Source organism: Siniperca chuatsi, linkage group LG23, assembly GCF_020085105.1.
Source record: "Siniperca chuatsi isolate FFG_IHB_CAS linkage group LG23, ASM2008510v1, whole genome shotgun sequence".
Taxonomy (NCBI): Eukaryota; Metazoa; Chordata; class Actinopteri; order Centrarchiformes; family Sinipercidae; genus Siniperca; species Siniperca chuatsi.
In genome coordinates, this window is record NC_058064.1 from 11,614,994 (window position 1) to 11,634,722 (window position 19,729).

Below are 19,729 nucleotides of genomic sequence, written 5' to 3' on the forward strand. Positions count from 1 at the left end.
CTAACTTAATTAACAGACAAAGCTAACGTTACCTTGCTAATTTCGGACCCATTTAGAATGAAGAGTAAAAGACCTAATAAGGAACATGGTCAACACATCTGACCAGACACTTGTTTAATGATCCAAACTGGGAAGATTTTGAGTTACAAAAAATAAGACCATATACCTCAAATAACAAAGTAATGCAAATAATATTCTGCTGAATGACCTAATAAAGTTAGCTAGGTTAGCACTTTCATATATTTCCAACTGCTGAACTACTACTAATACTACTAACTTCTCCATCTATGCATAAATAAAAAAAGACATACATACATGTACAAAGAATTAAGTTTAATATATTGTGTCCCCCCCCCCACTAAAACTGTAATTTCTGGAAGTTATGCTACAGCTCATGATGCTACAGTGACTTCCTGTTCATGTACTTAATTGCTTCTAATACAGGTGTTTCCTAGCAACAGATTTATGCATTATTAAAGTCTTTAAGAAATTTCTTGTTTTAATGGTGCAACTGGATTTAGTAAATCACTAGCTACACACAAATTAAATGGATTTAATAGCTGGAATAGCTGGTGCAACAGAATCCTGGACCTTCACGAATATGAGGTTACAGTTCATTTGGACAGTCAAAAAAAGGTTAAGTGAAAATGAGGCTCTATGTTCCTTGTCTGTCTTCAACACCCTGATTAATTCTTGAAATCTGTGTCCACTGCCGTTGACCTTCTGCCTTTTCTTATGTCCATGTGCCTGCGTGCTGTTTGCCATCACAAGAAGCCTGCTCTTGACCCATGTGATGATTTTACTTCTAGAGTACTTGACATCTGCATCACCCTGAAGACATCTGAAGACACATGAGACATCTGGAACTAAGGGGGAAAGGAAGCTGGAACATCAAATTAAATTGTGGTCTACCCAAAGACTCAAAGGAAACACTTAAACACAGTAATGTTACCATTTTGTCCTCATTTTTTTATGTTCATAGTGGATAAGGACTTCGACACTTAAACTGGTTTAAGTACAAGGATTTTGTGGTTGCAGACTAATCCTGTATATGTGTGGCACTGAATGACCGTCTTTGTATCCTCAGTACACTAGTTCTCAAACACAAATGCCTGTCATCTGGTGAACTCAACATGAAAAAGTGTCAGACACTGCTTTTGCTGCCATATTCATCACTATTCGTGTGACAACATACAGTATTTTAAGGCCTTTTCCTTAAAAGCTGTGTGGAGAAGCTCTGATACTCGCATACAAGTCCCCATTTATTTTTGTGAGTCTTTCAGAGCAGACATGTTCAAAACCAGTGGCTCCCAGCTTTTTTGGGCTTATGACCCCATTTAAATGAAGCAATGGCAACTTTCAAATCCTCATCACTGGTTGCATATGTCTACTAGTTGTGATCAGTTCAACAAAAGGGATTTTCCTTTGCTCTAACTGAAGTAGTAAAATTAACTAGTGATTCAAAAGAAGAAAAAAACAAGGATAGAAGAATGTCTGAAAAATAAGCATGAGTTTGGGTAGAATAAACATTTTCTGCTTTGCTTTTCTGTTTATCATCTTGCAACCCCTCAGATATATTTTGCAACCTTGTGACTGCACAGCCTTGAGAGATTATGCTTTGTCTGGGGAGATCTCACTGCTCTGCCTCCTCTTTCAAGGAGAAACCTTTTCTACAGAGACTGCCTCCCTGAACTCAATGATTGCTTTGTTTCTGCTAGTTGATGACTGAATATCAGAATTCCTGTTTATCTGGCAAACTTATGTGTTTTTAATTAGCTGTGCTTTGGCCAAGTCCTCCTTCTGCTCCCTAAGAAAGGGATTAACTCAAAACACTGAAAAGAAAAACCCAAACAAAGGCAAGAAAATAACTGGGCTCAAGGGGGACATGAGTTCTCTCAAATGAAAACCAAGGTGTTGTGCCAAAATGGAAAGAGGCATTTGCTTTGGGTTGACTCCAATGCTGCCAAAAGCTTATGCAAAACAAATTTTAAAGCCAGAACTCAAAAAAAGATGGCCACACAACACACCCTCTCAGCCACAGTACAAGTGACCATGTGCTCCAGCAGACTGAGGCTTTTTAAAAACTAAGCTCAGCTGAAGGCAGTGCCTCCTAACTAGCAGGCAATGCCTACAGCTGAGCTCGTTAACAATTTGTAATTCTAAAAACTGAAATGAATCAAGTTGTTAATCCTCTAAAAGTTTTTTAAACCCGAATGATAGCTGTAACAGGATGCTTTGTCATTTTGATTATTGCTTTACACTGCAGGCAGGAATAACTGAATAAAATGCTGCTTATTCATGTCTTTGTTTTATCCTAAATTCTTTGTGTAATTATTGACAGACCAAAATAAATTCAAATTTCAATAGATTTTAACTTCAATACACAATTTCTTACTCTTTTTCTCACAGTTCATTGCACAGCTGTGTGTTGGGGTGCTTGTGAAGTGCAATGAGCTCTGTACTTATAACCGTCTGGTCCTGGCTCAAAACACAGAGCATTCTGTGTCTGTGACATTACAGGGTGGTACTTCATTCCAGACATTCTCAAAAGATCAGAGGGGTAAAAACACATGTAGTCCAAGGAAACCATGAAAATACTGTGCTGAGTTCTGCAAAAAAAAATTAAAAAACATTTTATTTTAGATCCCAAATGATCTTGAGTGATTATGTCATTGGGAAGCAATGCTGACACCCCTGACAATGGCCTCATTGTAAAGAAAAAAATAGTTAAACTGGCTTCACTTTAGCCTGTTTTCCACTGCTGCTGGTCCTGTGAAAGAATCCGTTCTTTCTCTTTGTGAACTCTGTGTATTAAACATGTTCAGTCTTTGTGACAACATGGTCCACTTCACTCTACCTAACTCCAGTAGCAAACAAATTCGTTCTCATGTGTCTTTACACCTGTTACCATTGGCTATTTTGGTTTTTTGGACATATATTATTTCTGTGTCGGTCTATAAATATTCTTCAGGCTTCAGAGTAGTTAATCCCTCACACACTGAGTGATACTGAGGGAAAAATGACCATGCCTGTCTTGAATTATTTGTATCGATTAATCCCCATGATGCTTTGTCTTTAAGTCTGGTCACCTAATTAATTTCTTTACAGGAGAATGAGGCCCTCCTTGTGAAATGAGAAATCTGACATATTCTCAGAGCAACATAAGCTGTGGAGAGACAAGTAGGCGACTGTTAAAAGGATTTGGCTTCTTCAGAGCTTTTTTCTCTCCTTGAGCCAAGACCGAGGCTTGAAAATCGTGGACTTTTGTCACCATAATAGTTCACAAAGTGGGTGAATTAGAGATTAGTAGCGAAAAAGAAGAAAGTGCACAGTTTAGTTCCTCAAATAGAAAGGCTTAGGGTTTAATCTGAGGGCTAAACCACTTTAAAACATGTGAGAGTTTATGAATATGAAACATAAATGTTATTTGGGGACAAAGTACCACTTGGGGACAATTTTTAATAGCTCAAAACTGAATCTTTTCTCGGCTCTTCATTGAGGTGAGTGATGAGCAGTTACGTTAATGCTACACCACTGCCCTCTGCAGGATACTGTATGTTGACAACAAACCTGTATTTTAATTATTTTATTGACCTGAAAAAAAGGGTTCTACATCTTTAAAGGAAAAATAAATACATCTGAAAAGTGTTTCCATTCTATTATTCCATGTCCTCTGTGAATTATTTTGAATTTTCTGTCTTGTGACCCTTGCACACATAAGTCTTGGATCATATGAAACGCACTTCAAATCTGATCTGCTGTGGTTTTAGATATATATAAAATGTTTCTACCGTAGCTCAACATAAGGCCAAAAAACAGGAAAACCGAAAATCATATCAGTGCTAACAAAGCAATTTTCTGTCATGTCATGCTACATTATGTCCTATGTACTTGCAGATGGAGGTTGAGTGCTTTCATGTCCTTGCTCAGTGCAGGCTGGAGTACAGGGAGATACAAGGAGAATCACTGATACAAAGCCGTAATTGCTTTGTGGGGTACTGTTAATTTGATCTAAAAAATTAAACCACCGACTGAAATCAAGTGAGGCCTCTGTAGAGCTCCCAGTTGGGATCAGCTTCATTAGACAAAATGGATCTCTGGGGGAATTTGCCTTTTTAAATAAAGTGTGTGAGCAAGACCACCAAGGCTCTGAGGATGAGATTTCTATTAGTCCCTATGAGCTGTGACTTGCTTGCCTGCTTACCTGTATTTCATATGACACACACAATTTCCCATCTTAGTTCACTGTATCGTTGTTTCTAAAGTCACTGTTAAACAAACTCAGCCCCACAGTAAGTCAGGTTTTCAAAAGTAAAAGGTCAGAAATGATCTTTGAGGTTATAGATATTGTGCTTTGGCAGTTCTGAGCTAGTTTTTGATGAATGAGTTAACCTTTTCTCAGGTAACAGAAAGATGAAATCTCATTTACTGTACCTGTAGCTTAAGAGGATATTTACAGTATATTTGACTTTGTCATTATATAACGCCTTCACACTCACTGACCTTCTCCAATAACATTTTTGTAGTACTCATTATAAAAGGTAAGAGTGATTTATTAGCGGGAAACAATTTACTACACGTAATAATCAAACAATTCTTCATTTTTACTTTCTTAAGTAATTTATTTTATTATTCATTTGAAGAAACAACTCAAGTCAGAGAGCAAGAGGTCATCTTCTTGTTGTGTTTTACAGTAGGAAATCATTCTATTTAGAAATACATTTTATTTACATATACAAAACAGTTCATTGGTTTGTCAAAAATAATGCTGTTTATTTGTTTTTCATCCTTCACAATTTCTTTAGTGTGAATGTTTGAACATTTTCATTGTGGTTCTTTGTTTAATTACTATGTCACCTGAAGTGCTAAAACAAACAAACACACAAAACAGTATTCTCAACTGTTAAAGGGACCGTTCACCCCAAAATCAAAAGTACATATTTTTCCTCTTACCTGTAGTGCTGTTTATCCATCTAGATTGTTTTGATGTGAGTTGCAGAGTTTTGGAGATATCGGCCGTAGAGATGTCTGCCTTCTCTCGAATACAATGGAACTATATGGTACTATATGGCTTGTGGTTATCGGCTTATCGATAGTTCCTACATGAAACTGCGCACAACAAGGTCTGTAGATTATCTTGAGTAATTGGGTCATGATTCCTGGAAAGAGACGTTGCTGTTGAATTTTGCAAATACCTTTTTTTTTGGCGCTTTGACCACCACAAGCCGAGCCGAATCTAATCCCATTATTTTCAAAAAAAGGCAGACATCTCTATGGCCGATACCTCCAAAACTCAGCAACTCACACCAAAACAATCTAGATGGATAAACAGCACTACGGGTAAGAGGAAAAATATGTACTTTTGATTTTGGGGTGAACGGTCCCTTTAAGCTGCTGCTACAGTAAAAAGCTACACCAATATAAATATTTTAAGTTTCATTCATTATCTCTGTTAGAGACACATTATGTTTTCAGTTTTTCTGACCAAGAGGCACCAAGACAGAGGCCGGAAGTATTTGATGAGGAAAGTCAACAAAACTAAAAAGTGCTTTAAAGTCCCATGAAATGAAAAATGTAATGTTCTGTAATGTTCTTCTTGTTTCAGTGGTATTATTGTTCTGTTATCCATGATCTCTATTTTAAAATAACATCCCACTCTTTCCCTGTGTCATATAATCAAAATGGCATGTTTGTCCTTAAGCTAACACTGACAGCAGCGTTAAGCTGCAGCAACATATCCAAAAACAAAATACATTTTTAAGCCATTTCATGAGACCTTTAAGGGAAATGCAGGCATGGTTCACAATGTTTTGTCTGCAGCCTTGAGAAAAAAAACAGTTACTAAACTATGACACAGACGGTCCATTACAGAAGGAACAGTGCATTTAGTGATTAGGGAACGCAGGTGCCGTTATTGTTAACTAGTATGGCTTGAGTTTGGTATTTATAGATCCTTGCCTCAGTCTCGTCCTGAGTTCACAGCCTTTGTTGTCCTTGCATTGATGAAATCAACTTTCCTGTATCCACACTGTTGAAAGAATTGAATATGGACACTATATTTATGTTGTGTTGCAGAGATTCTTGAAGCCAATATGTATTTGTTTTGAATTTTTTCACTTGTTGCCCCCCTGTGGTAGTATCAATAAAGACAGCAATACTCGCAGCTACAAGGTGGCTAAACAAGTGGTTAAATACCTGACAAACCAATCCTATAAATGTATTATTGCCATGAAGCATCCTCTCACAATGTACTGTATATCATAGCCAACCATAGTTCTTTCTAATTTTCAACAACAGGTCTAAATAACATGAACAAGTGACTGTACACTGTGAACAAATAGAGTCATTCTTTAGGACACTACTTGTAAGAATCACCCATATAATGTAACCTGCACCAGTCTCTTCACAGCATATCAATGTTCAATGTATCAATGTCGATGTTATTTTATGTTTGTTATGCTGTACAAAAAATGACTGGCAGCTATTTGCTTCGTCTAAACGAAGCAACTTGAAAACGAGAAGAAGCTAATTACGTTTCCCCAGACATAAAACGAATAATTTTACTAGCACTATCTGTGCCATGACACTTGCAAAAACTAAAAATGTTTCTTAAAGCTTCTGATGCCTCATAAACAAAGCAGAACAAAAAGATGAACATCAGGCTGCAGGAATACATGCGGATAGGATGGCAACATGTTTCGAGCAGCGTCTAAAAGATGTCTCTAACTATGCTCACTGTGTACAGACAACATCAGGAAAAATAAATTTGAGGAAACCCAGATGACTGACAAATATTTATCCTTTATGAAAGCATGTTATACTGTAATGTATTGCATGGATTGGAACCCACCTTCTTGTAGGCCCCTTGGAGATCACTGTGTTTCCACATGGTGTGCAGCAGGACGCATGCTGCCTGACCTGCTCTGGTTGGTCCATAACTAGGAAATGGAAAGTTGAAATGATTCTCTCTCTACGTGTAATGTAAGTATAAAAAAAAACTACACATCAGAGGTTAGAGGTTCATTGCTGTTGCTACATTCTTCATGAAGTGCTAATCATCAAACAGGAAATGATTCAGTTTCATATAAGAGCTCTTTATGAGCAGAGATAAGGTGAGTGCAGACTAACCCGTTGTCCCTGCTGCTAATGTTGATGATCTTTGGGAGGGCTCCCTGGTTGACGATGGCTCTGATGTGCTGCGTGTTGCTCTGACTCAGATTAATCAGGATATGACACAGAGAGGACGTCACCTCAGTGGGCAGGTCGATGCCGGTGTCGTCGTTGGGTAGCATTCCCACCACGTTTGGCAACACCTGCTTCACTTCAGGACAACAAATAAAACATATAGGCTATTAAAAGTGTGCTGGTACAGTTCATGGTCCAAATGGAAACAAATTCTTTGTAGGGAGAAAAAACAGGTTAATATTTAAAACCTCAAAGTATCTCAGGTTTGAATGGAAACAGTTACCGATGTCAGGGTGCAGTTCCTGGTAGCGCGAGAGGTTTTTTATTAGAGATATGGCCGTCCTCTTCACATCACTCTCTCCCTCCTCTAACATCTTCTGGACATGCTGAAGGCCATTTTCCCGTTGAACAATAGTGAAGCTGATGGCTTCAGTCACCTGCCAGGCCACAGAAAATACATCAGATATGTCTAATATATTGCTATTAGTTTGAATTTGATTTACAGATATTACTGGTCATAACAACGATGTCTTTTGATGCTCTTAAAGGTTTGTTTACATCAATAGCTTTTGTAAACAGTGTGACAAATAGTTGAAAGGATTGTCAAGTTATTGACTACACAATAAACAAAAAATACCTGATCAGAATTGTGTAAATGAATTCATCTTTTGAGTTATATATTAATTAAAACGATCAAATATTTGCTTGCTTTTCTCCATTTTATATTATTATATAATTTAGAATTTGTGGAATTTAGATGTCCACATACATTGATACAACATACTGAAGCTTGAATGGGAATAACAGGTATAGTACAGTGGGTTTTGCTTTGTAAGTGAGACCCATGTGTCCCTGTATCCATAAATGTCCCCGCTTGTTTTGTAAAATCACTTCAACTTAGTTTCATTCGTCAGTTGGACTGAAATGTAATCCACAGACCAGATAAATAAAATAAAAATACACTAAACTGCTTACTTAAATGGTAGAACAGGTGCGACCCCACTTACTCATTAACATTTCTCAGTAGCAGAGTACGGAGAGAATAAAATGTTTCTGTTTTAGTATCAAACTATTCCCCTAAAAATCACAATTTATTACTTGGTGTTTTGACTGGAAAGTATAGTACAAGTAAAACTAAAAGTACAGTAAAACTCAAACATTAAATCCAAATATGGTCTAAATAAGGCCACGTGGTCAGTATATAGATCTATGTTGTGCTTTTCCTCTTTACAGAATGAACCTGTGAAACTCAGAAGAAACACAGCTAAACTTAAGTTTACATCTGTCCTGTCTTACCACTCCCTTCCCAGCCGTGATGTTCTGCAGGGCTCCGATGGCAGCCTCCTGAGTGTAGTGACGCACACTGCGGGCAATGAGTGACAGGTACATCCGGATAGTGATGGTACTCCACAACCACTCTATGCCACGGGGGTTGGCCTTCTCCTCCAGCAGGGGGCATTGTCGCTCCAGATGCTGGGGAGAAACAGTTTGAGCTGCAGTTGATTTTGGATCAGTGGGTTCACTGGGTTCATATTGACAAGAGCCCACTATTATGCAGCAGATCAACAATGAATGACATGCATACCTTTTTTGTCTTTCTTTGTCTGTTTTGTTTTACTTGCTCTCATTGTGTGTGCCTGTGTAGGCATTTAAAGTTTACTTAACCAGGGAATACTGGCTGAGCATCCATGCCATTTTGCAGCATCATCATACTGTAAATTCATATAATTATAAAGAAATCACACTGCTCAATGCAGTCACTGCAATGCAGATGATTGTTTAAGAGGCATGCAAAGACTTGTGAGGAGTTTTTCATTAAAGACACACTTAAATGAAAACTACATTTTCCAAAGTGCAATCCTGTATGCCTGTGTATATTTTTGTTTGTTTGGTCTTGTTACATACTAAATATATGTTTTAAAAAAGAGTATTATTATATTAATATCCCTCTACTTTCTTCTCCTGTAAAACATTAAAATATTTTTGATGACTCATGTTGGGGTGTATATAATTTGGGGTGGCTAGCTTAACCCTGCCCATTACATAAAGCCACACTTGACCATTACCTTGTGGGTCGTAGTAGCTAGCAGAGCAATATCATAGTAGTAGGTGTGTGTTTGGATTTCCGTCAAAAACTTTGTTTATATATCCAAAGATACTCTGTAATGTGGCATATTTCTGAGTGAAATATCACGAGGAAGGCCACTCTGCCTGCGTAAACAGTTATATAATGTCTTCTGTGACTCTGGAGGAAGCGCTCCAAAGTCAAATAACCTTGATTATGTAATCAGGATTATCTCAGTTTGGGCTTGGAGACTACAAATTTATAACAGAAAGCCTGCGTCCCATACTACGGACTATTAATCAGGATATCTCAACAAAAATATGACACCCCTGTCCACACACTTGTACTTTTGGTCTGGGACTGTTCTTCATGGTTTCGGCTAGACCCCTTAAATCCAGGTAAGGGAACTCTTAATGCTATAGCATACAATGACATTTTGGACAATAGTGAGCTTCTAACTTTTTGGCAACAGTTTGGTGTGGAAGACCTTGATTGGCCTGCATAAAAGCCTGAACACAACCCCATCCAAACTCTTCGGGTTGAATTTGAACGCAGACTGGGAGCCAACATCAGTGACCAACCTCAATAATCTCTGCAGTCAGGTTCCAAAATATCATGTTCAACTAATATATATGGGTTTGGGTGTCCACATACATTTGGTAATATAGACGAAGATAAATGCAAGCATTCATCTGGAGTTGTGTTTCAGTCCACCTGACAAAAGTTCAATTATACACTCTTCTTTTAGCTCTGGTTTGGTCTCCACCAACTCCTGAGGGAAATATCTGACTCTTTTGCTGTTAAATGCTCTACTATGCTCCCTAGCTAGTTGCTAATTTTGTCTGTCTGCTGTTTGGTGCTGGGCTGGTAGCGTACAGAGCTCGCTTTGTCTGGAAACAACACTGATGAGAGCGGTGAGAGTGAACCGTGAACAGTAAAGTTAACATGAAAACAAAGGGTTAAAAGAAGAAGAAGAAAACGCTTTGACTACAGGCGACCCCTTTCATATTACACATTAGTCATTTGATACATTGTTAATATAAAAATATTGATTAGATCAGCTTTAATGAAGCATTGCAACTTTAAGTTCATAACAGCAGGTCTTTGCACTTTTGGCACAGGCACACCTGACAAAGCAGGAGTGTAAAATGTATCATTTGCTTTGATGTTTCTCTCCACGCACGCAATATGAGAGAAAGATAAATATGATTGCCTTCTAAGAAGCTGTTTTATGGGTGATTAAACCTGCAGCAGTCCAGCAGTTTTCACAGAATATTGCAAGGACATCTTTTGTACTGACAATGTGGATTATTGTCCGAAGGGATTACCTCTGTGATCTTGGCACTGCGATAAGCAAAGCAGCCGACAGTCTTTGGTTTGGGAGCCAAGTTTTGTCGAGATTCTCGAAGATCTCCAATGTACTTGTTAGGAAGCTCTGCCTCTATCTGATAAGACAGGTTATGTAGGATGCAGACGCAGTTCTCTGTGGACTTCAAAGCAAAGATATACAGATAAATATCAAATTAAATACAGTGTGGCAAGCTGTTTAATCACATACATTGATACAACATACTGAAGCTTGAATGGAAATAGGTATAGTACAGTGGGTTTTGCTTTGTAAGTGAGAAGCAACAGGATTTATATGAATGACTTGACATGCACTACAGAATAGAAAAAATGAACAATACATGTGGTGGAGAATGATTTGAGAATGCTGCACATGTAGAAATTCCTACATGTGGACCTGTAAGTTGCACCATAGACCAAACCGCTGAGCAGTTTGTTGTGAAACAGACTGTGAAGATAAATGTTTTCTCTGGAATGCTTATCATTTTCATTTCACCTTGTCATCTGTCTTATAGTCAGCTATGGCTCCCCGGATATAGTAGACCAGAGAGTCGATCAGATTATCACACTCCCTCATTGCCTTCCTGCTGTCTGGCCCAGCAGAGCTCAGATTTCTGGAAACAAAAACATGGTAATCTGACATTTGTGTGTTTCAATCAGATGAGCATTTTTCAGTCCTATTGAACCATATTAGAAAAGTCAGTCATGTTAATAACAAGGAATTCCCACATTATAGTAAGCCAAATGAAAACACATATTCTGTCAAACACATAATTGTAAAAAGTTAATGGAGGCACTATTTTGGATCTATTTTTATGGAATCCAACTTCAAAATGAATACAACAATTAACTCCACACAACAGGTTCTTTATGCAGTGATGAAATATTAATCAGAGAGGAACTCATCATTTTTCTCATCCACAGGGAGCTCAAAAGGTTTGAGAATAGGAAAACTTGATAACATTGGGCCGGCGAGGACTGAGTGATTTCAGTTCAGCAGAGCGGAAAGAAGAGAGAGCTTGATAAATATTTCAGTCTGTCACTCATTTGATCTGGCTATGGTTGCCAGGGAAGCAGTGCATCTGATATCTCCTGCTTTGTAAACAGAGATAATATATGTCTTAACAACTAAGCCAACAATATGATACATAATCTCACAACAGATACGTTGTGGATTAACACAATACCATGATAGGAGTGAAATTATATTAAAATAGGATGGTGATTACTTATCAATTTGTGTGATTAGGCTAATTAGAAAGCAGTATCAGTTTTCCTTTTGGCTTTATTTCATGGTGTAGTTAGTAGCTACTGAGGAAGAAATTGCCAATATCACAACATAAACCTGAACCTGCTAAATTATGAGCATGTTAGCATGCTTACGTTAGCATTTAGCTCAAGTACAAAGCCGCTAGCATGGCTGTGGACTCTTAGTCTTGTTAAGATGTGATCATTTATCTGAAACTGGATAAACTGGATATTTCTTTAATGCATCATCAAGTAGCTATCCTTCTATTTGTTTTCTTCTGTAAATTCCTTTTATTGGGTTTTTGCCAACAAGACTTACCAGAGTTCAAAATGAGCAATAGCTCTTTCCACAGAAATACAGTCAGTATTTCCTGCTTGTTATTATATCAGGATTAAGATGAAGGATGTTGAAGAAGGAACAGTTTACACCATATTCAGAGACTGTTTACTCATAACTCAGCTTGGCAGAGCCTGATACTAGTGCTCTGCCATCTGTTAACTCTTACCCTTTGTAATATCATATAATATCATAAAATGATTTCCTTATGTGGCACAATTTATTTATTTATGGTTTATTTGATAGGGACAGATACAGTATACATAGACAAACTGAAAGCAGCTATCTGATGCAAGTATCATAGTGTTTATAGCAAATGCTAATTTGCAAAACCCTCCATCAGTTTCTCCAAATATGCCATTCTGGTCCATACAGATCAGAAAGTATGACTTTGTGGTCACTGGTGATAAAATCAGTGAAGTGTAATATTGAATACTGAATTTTTATTCAGGATACAAAGTAATTTATTTGATGTCTAGCAAAGTACATAATTATTTTTGTAGAAATTCTCAAATTCTGTATTTAGTTTGATATGAGCTGATTATCCGACACCAGCAATGGTGTTTACTTTAATCTATAATCTACACTGCACAAGCTCTCTGAGTATCTAGTTTCAAAGCTAACAAAGAAGCCTACCGCAGGCAGCCGGTAGCACTGTGGAAAACATCGGCATCAGCTAGGAGCTCGTCTTTTGGGTTCTCGCCTTCAGAAATGCCAGAACTGGGCACCAGGACTGACTGGGTGAGGGCCGATAATGCCTCTCTGGAGAGGCGCTCCTTCAAAAGGTCATGAGAGGAGAGGTTCCACAAAAGACCTAGGAGTAAGATGGAAATATACTTTATAAAGTATATTTATAAACTAATATGGCTAAACTGGCCATATATATATATAAAAAACTGACCAGTAAGTTCTCGTCTGGTCTCCACATCACGGCTGCTCTTCAGTGCATCCAAAATGGCGGCCAGGCCATCATTTTCCTTCACCTCCATCTTGTTTTCGCTGCTCTGGTAAACAACATTACGTAGAGCCCCAGCAGCGACGCGCTGCACCTCCTCATTGTCACTGCGGAGGAGCTGCAGGAGCTTTCCAATCCCACAGAGATAGTATACCTGGGAACAAGTGTGGATTACTGATTGACAGGTATTGGCAGTCAGAAAATGTTTTATGATAATAGTTGACCATGACCATGTCATGCATCAAAGACATTCATCAACAACATGGAAGGACTGATATCACTTCCAAAGCCACAGCCAGATCAGATTAACTATTTTATTGTCCCTGGTAAAACCTCTGTTACTGAATATACAATCCCATTCAAAGTGTCTCAGATGGTACGGGGATGGGCTGAAAAGAAAAAATGTATATTTTGAAATCAATTTTGGACCAAATAGTTTTGCACTGAGTTTAAAACCTGTTTGGATATACTATAAATAGTAGGATGGATCAAATGCAAAAGACAGATTTCATCCCCACTTAACTTGGCTTCTGTCTGTTGAAATGTGGCAGTAAAACCTACTACAAACATTATCTGGAGGGATGAGATGTGGTAATAAGTTGCAATAAGTGCTTTAAGTAATTTAAGACATTACATGCCAACAAACATGTTATATCCCTTTGGATTCCTCTTTCAAAGCCAAACCAGTTCAGAAAATTAATGGCTGTTACTGGAACAACGACTAGGTGAGAAATTGGTGCATTTAAATGTACAAGCAGAGGTACATGTGCTCAAAAATGCAAATACAGTACTGCCCCCAAAAAAAAAAAACCCCACACATTGTCAACCGTGAACAACACTGAAAAATCCAGTTTGTGTATTTCTATATATCTGGTAAGAAAAGTTGGGTTTTACATATTTAACTGCCAACAAATCCTATTTTGAATCACTGTAAAATGATCCCATACAATGCATATGATAAAACATACCATCTTCTTAGCATCTGCACTCCTGAAACATTGATTCTGTATGTGGCTGGCTGCACAGATCAGTGTTTCCTCATTATCCTGGGTCAACAGGTTCACGGCCCTCTCTAACGTCATCTCTGGAGGCTTGTTCTCTGACTTCCTGTGTAAGAAGACAACCATGAATGTAAAAATGTACCATCCCCAAATGTCTCAAAATACAGTACAATGCAAGAATATATTAAATTATTAAATGTACAAAGTGAACATGCGAAACGTGAAATGAACACAAACAAACACACAATCTTACAGTGTCATGACATTGGGTGTCAGCATCTGCTGAATGGGGAGTTGTACTTCCATCTGCCTCCCCATGTCCACCTCCATGCTGGTAACCGAGGGCGGGTATGAATTCAGTCTGCGGAGCCCCTGATCCTCCCTCCTGATTTGAGCCAACCAGGACACGCCTTCATTAGACTGAATAGCTCCAAGTATCATACCACCACTTTGTCTCTGCACAGTGTGTTTCTCCTCTTTGACAACACTTTGGTTATGATTCCAGCGAGAGCCATATTCACCACTTTGCTGAAATGCTGCATTTGCAAGCACAGGCTGTGGTGCTCCTGTCTCTCTGAGTGACCTATGGCGGAAGCTCCCGTGTGCAGATGTGGATGCATGCAGCCGCGTGACACAGGGAGTCTCTGAGAAGGCATAGCGACGAAATGAATCAGAACCAAATGAATTGTCCAGCAGAGTGCCCACCCTGCGTGACTGACTAGGTCCTCGATGGGAGTACGTCCCAAAACGGAGGGTACTATTATTGAATCGACTGCGAGGTAACTCTGGGCTCGGTGGTGGAGACACTTCCACCCTCCTGGATGGTCTCCGCACATGGCTGCTTGAAAGAGAGCGGTTGGTGAAGCCCAATTCATTTACCTGTGGGAAAGAAAAAACAAAATCCACACTTAAATACGTTGTAACCTGTTTATTCTGCTGGTACTCTCCCTTTAAATTCCTCCGGAAGGACTTCAAATTTACATGGCATAATAGTCCAAAATGCACAGTATTACACACTAATGAACCGTACAAAAGGTACAGCAAATTAGTTATTTTGAGTAATATAATGCATTATAACTAAAATTATAACTCAACACCCGTATACAGAACAAACTCCACTACTGAGGGATATTGGTGTGGTTTAAATTACACAAATGAAATGTTATAAATGTTGTATGGTCTTAAACTGTGCTGTATCACAAAAAAAAATTGTATTTATATAATAAGATGATAATGTAGTTTGTCATTTACACAAGTTGCCATGGACAACCTTAAAATGGACAAAATGTAGTAAAAGTATCAGACAAGTCAAAACTATAACTGAATACATCCAAAAATGTAAATTTAGTTAAATAATTAAAATGGAGTTTAAAAAGAAATATAACGCTTTATACTTTTCCTTTAACCTCCAATCAGTAGGTAAAAAAAGCATTTTCAAAGCATATTTTACTTTACTGCTAATCAGTTAATAAAATACATTACGTTCTGATGTATGTATGTGCATTAAGTTTTAATGTATTTTATCAACTGATTAGTGGTAAAGGGGGAAAAAAAACGTTTATTTTTATCAGTTGGCAAAATAAATTAAAACTTCATTTATTTAATTTTGTCAGTTTCAGGGCTCCATACACCTTGAGCTAACACTGTTAAAAAGTCACAAATTATCAATAATGTCAAGCTACATGTAAGAACACAATGATTAATTTGATAGGCCTGGAGGCTCTGAACATTAAAGCAGCAGCAGACCATTTGACTACATTCAAATGATGGCGTACAATATTTAAATCACAGCTTGATACGCATCTACAAGTCTATGTAGTTCTTTTATAATGGACAGGTACAAAATTCAAAGAGAGGACAACTAAAACATGCAAAGTATTGAGCTGATGGCTATCTGTCATGGAATTAGAGCACTTCACACTTACCTGCCTGTTTAGTAAAAGTCCATCTGTAGTATCAAAGCTCTTTGCTGTGTTTTCCTGTAAATGGACATTACCTGAAACAAGTTGAAGAGGTTTTGTTAGAGTGTACTGTTTCACACTGTAATTCCCCAAACGCATGGCAACACTAACACTTCCTCGGTTCAAGGGCATGACTCCTACACTGGCTGCCTGAGCCGAAAAAGTACAGTACACACTCACAGTGCTGCAAGCGTCTTTGTAAACTAGTGCAAACCAAATGTCGTGTTCATTTGCATTAAGAGGGGTTGACAAGAGAAAAGCAGAGGGAGACGCAGGAAGGCAGAAATAAAACAGATCAAACATACTTTAAACCCTGCCTATGTCTATTATTAATGTTTATCATTAATTTATAATAATTAACATAAATCCTTGTATGTACAATGTGAAGCATATCTCCCCAAAGGCCCAACAAAACCCATTATTTAACATTATCTTCTCAGTGTGTAGTGTTACTGGATACCACATAGCAAAAGAACCACAATAAGTAATTTAAACATCTATAATCAACCGTTTGCTGGTTCCAGCTGCTCAATTGTGAGGAGGTTAACTGAGTATTTTTAAGTTTTTGATTTTTGGTTGGACACAACAAGACATTTGAAGAAATTGTGGGAAATTGTGATGGACATGTTTCACTATTTTCTGACTTTTTATGACCAAATGATTAATCGCTTCATCGAGAAAATAAGCGGCAGATTAATCGATAATGAAAATAATCGTTAGTTTCAGCCCTATTTATGTGGAAGTGACAAATGTTCCTCTAGACGGAATAATTTCTGAGGTGTGAAATGTCTTCACACCCAGATTTAGCTCACTCGAGGAAGCCTTCTCTTTGAAAGTAGTCTTGTCATGCGGAAAGCCAGCTAAAAAAGTTCCTACATTGTAAACCAACATGGTAAATCATCTTGTTTAAATACCTATAACAAGCCTATTAATAAGTAGTAACAAACTGATCTTTTATGGAACAAAATCATAGTAATAAAATATTATTATAAAATATTATTATTATTATTGGTTGATGACTGACTGGAGTTCATAGCTGACCCACACTCATCTCTATTTAGGCTACCAGTGCATAATAAATGAGGGCATAACCCCCTGGAAAGCAGGCCAGTGGGTGAGATATTAAATTCAAGCTCTGTCCGATGTCACTTCCATCTCCCTGTAGGTGGATGAATGAAACCTGTTGGACAAGCAAAATACTATGTGGTATGCATTCCAGTCACAAGAAATGTCTTTAGTCTAAATGATAGTGGAACTCCAGTAGGCTACGCACAGAGCATATCATCTGGATATAGAAGATCATTTATAGTGTATTGTAGTCTATAGCAGTGGTTCCCAATTTAGGGATTAGGACCCCTCCACAGGGTCACAAGATAAATAACAGGACAGGAAAAAAGAAAAATATTGTTCTGCTGTTCAAATTTAGATCCTGTTTTTGGACCCAATCTTTGCTTTTTTACTTGTAAAATACTGGATAGTTTAAATGAAACAATCATATGACGCAATCTGAGCGGTTTATAGGAGAAATCACACTTTGTCAACCAGTGACAATGGATCACAAGATCACAGGCTTCATTTAAAGAGGTCACCAACCAAAAAATGCTGGAAACTGTTGTTTTATAGTATGGTTTAATTGTCCAACACAGTGCTTCCCAAACTAAAGTTCAAACATGAGATATTATTTAAGTCAGATAATAGTCTTTGTTGTAAGTATGAAAAGTGGGAGGGAGACATGTGAATGTACCACCCTCAGTTATTACCATACATGCAAATCTGAAAAATTATCTTTTCAGGTGGACAAAATCTATCAAACAGGAGTGACTTGATGTGAATCTTGTTGAGGATACCTGTGTAATAATATCTGGGAGCCTCTTGTGTGGTACTCTGTGATTCTTCCATACATTAATCATAATCATAGAAGAAAACTTCAAACTGAACATTACCGTTTGACACAGTCTTTCTCGCCTTCCTCGCCAGTGTGAGCTGAACCTGCTGTTGAACGCGCAGGCTCTGGTCGTTTGAATTCACTATCGTCGAGGATTTTGTAGTCGGCTCTGCCGGCAGAGCCAGACTGGAGTCATCCAGTACCAACGAGCCCTGCGCAGGTAACGCTGATTTGAAAAACACCTCTTCCATTGTGAACAAGTCCAAATCTGTTGAGAGTCTAAATCGGTCGCTTCATTGATAGGTACTGTTCCTGGATTAATGTTAAGTCATGCTTTGTTGTCCCTCTCAAGTCGGTTTTCTGACGTCCTGACACTGAGGAGGGCGGGGCTAGAGGCGACGCACCTGAGGTGTCAGGTGTCGCTTCTGGGTGGTATGGAATCGGTTACGTTACTTTTCAATAGGCTATTACAATCAGTGTGGAATGTAACTAAGTACATTTACTCAAGTACTTAATTTTGACTTAATTGGAGCCTACTGTAGGCCTACTTGAGTATTTTCATTTTCTGCTACTTTACTGCATTTTTGAGGGAAACATTGTAGGGTACCTTTAAACTCCACTTGCTACATTTATTTAAAATATGGTAATACATTTTAAATAATGTACCCACAAAATAGTTAAAGGAATAGTTCTGGGAGGTATTTGCTTTCTGGCGAAGAGTTAGCTAGCTATACTTGGATGTGAAGATTGATAGGCTACTACTCTCATGTCTCGGTTAAATATGAGGCTACAGCCAGCAGCCAGTTAGCTTAGCACAAAGACTGGAACCAAGCGAAACACTAGCTAGCCTGGCTCTGTCAAACAGTAACAAAATCTGCCTACCAGCTCCTCTAAAGTTTAGCAATTAACATGTTATATCATGTTTGTTTAATCCGTAGAAAAACAAGTGTGAAAACGACAATTAGCCACTTCACCACTAAGCAGGTCCAGCTCTAAGCAGTTGCCAGGCAACCAGCGGAGACTTTAGGAGCCTATGTTCCCAGCCAAGAAATAGTCCGGCAAAAGTACCCCCCAAAAAACAGCAAATTTTACAGTTTGAGTTTTCTACTAAACAACAACTTAAAAAACAGATAGGACGTGTTGACGATGAGTTTTAGATATTTTGGTAGGCGGATTTTGTTACGGTTTGACAGAGCCAGGCTAGCTTTTTCCCCCTACCTCCAGTTTTTATGCTAAGATAAGCTAACCAGCTGCTGCCAATGAACAGATATGAGAGCCAAAATGTCTAACTATTCCTTTAACCCTACTATTATCTTTGGGGTCAATTAGACCCCATTCAGTGTTTAACGTCTCTAAATAAATTATTGACATCTTTTTTTTTCCATCTTCTTTTTTTTTTTCCTTATTCAATGGGGACAATTGGGTAAACATAAAATGAACATGATGATATTTTTTCAATGTCCTGTACACATTTTGTACGCTTCGGTGTTCTTTGAGCCCAGGCTGTTTTAGCTGTATAAAACATAAGAAATTGGAACATTTTACACACGTTTGTTTAGGTAATTTCGGCTTATATTGAGGTCACTGTCGCATGCAATTTTATAATCTTCAAAAAACTTCCCTATGCTTTAGGGTCCTAACCTAACATAGCCATACCTGTAGTAGTGTGAGAACCCCTGATAGATCACACGTCATGGGGGAGGGGCAAACATGTAAAAGCTTGCCCAGCAGCCTTCTAAAGCATT

The 19,729-nt window shown here is 38.1% G+C and overlaps 1 protein-coding gene across 1 annotated transcript; it reads right to left on the reverse strand.

Moving 5' to 3' along the window:
* Window positions 1-4,602: 4,602 nt before the first annotated feature.
* Window positions 4,603-18,348, reverse strand: pkp2 (plakophilin 2). The gene is made up of 13 exons (XM_044185467.1): window positions 18,043-18,348; window positions 16,064-16,134; window positions 14,392-15,017; window positions 14,106-14,244; window positions 13,084-13,291; window positions 12,819-12,996; window positions 11,094-11,211; window positions 10,579-10,740; window positions 8,482-8,658; window positions 7,469-7,622; window positions 7,129-7,321; window positions 6,851-6,938; window positions 4,603-6,028 (listed from the first exon to the last, which is right to left on the reverse strand). The coding sequence occupies exons 1-13, from the start codon at window positions 18,233-18,235 to the stop codon at window positions 5,960-5,962; spliced, it is 2,376 nt and encodes a 791-aa protein (XP_044041402.1). The 5' UTR covers window positions 18,236-18,348; the 3' UTR covers window positions 4,603-5,959.
* Window positions 18,349-19,729: the final 1,381 nt, after the last annotated feature.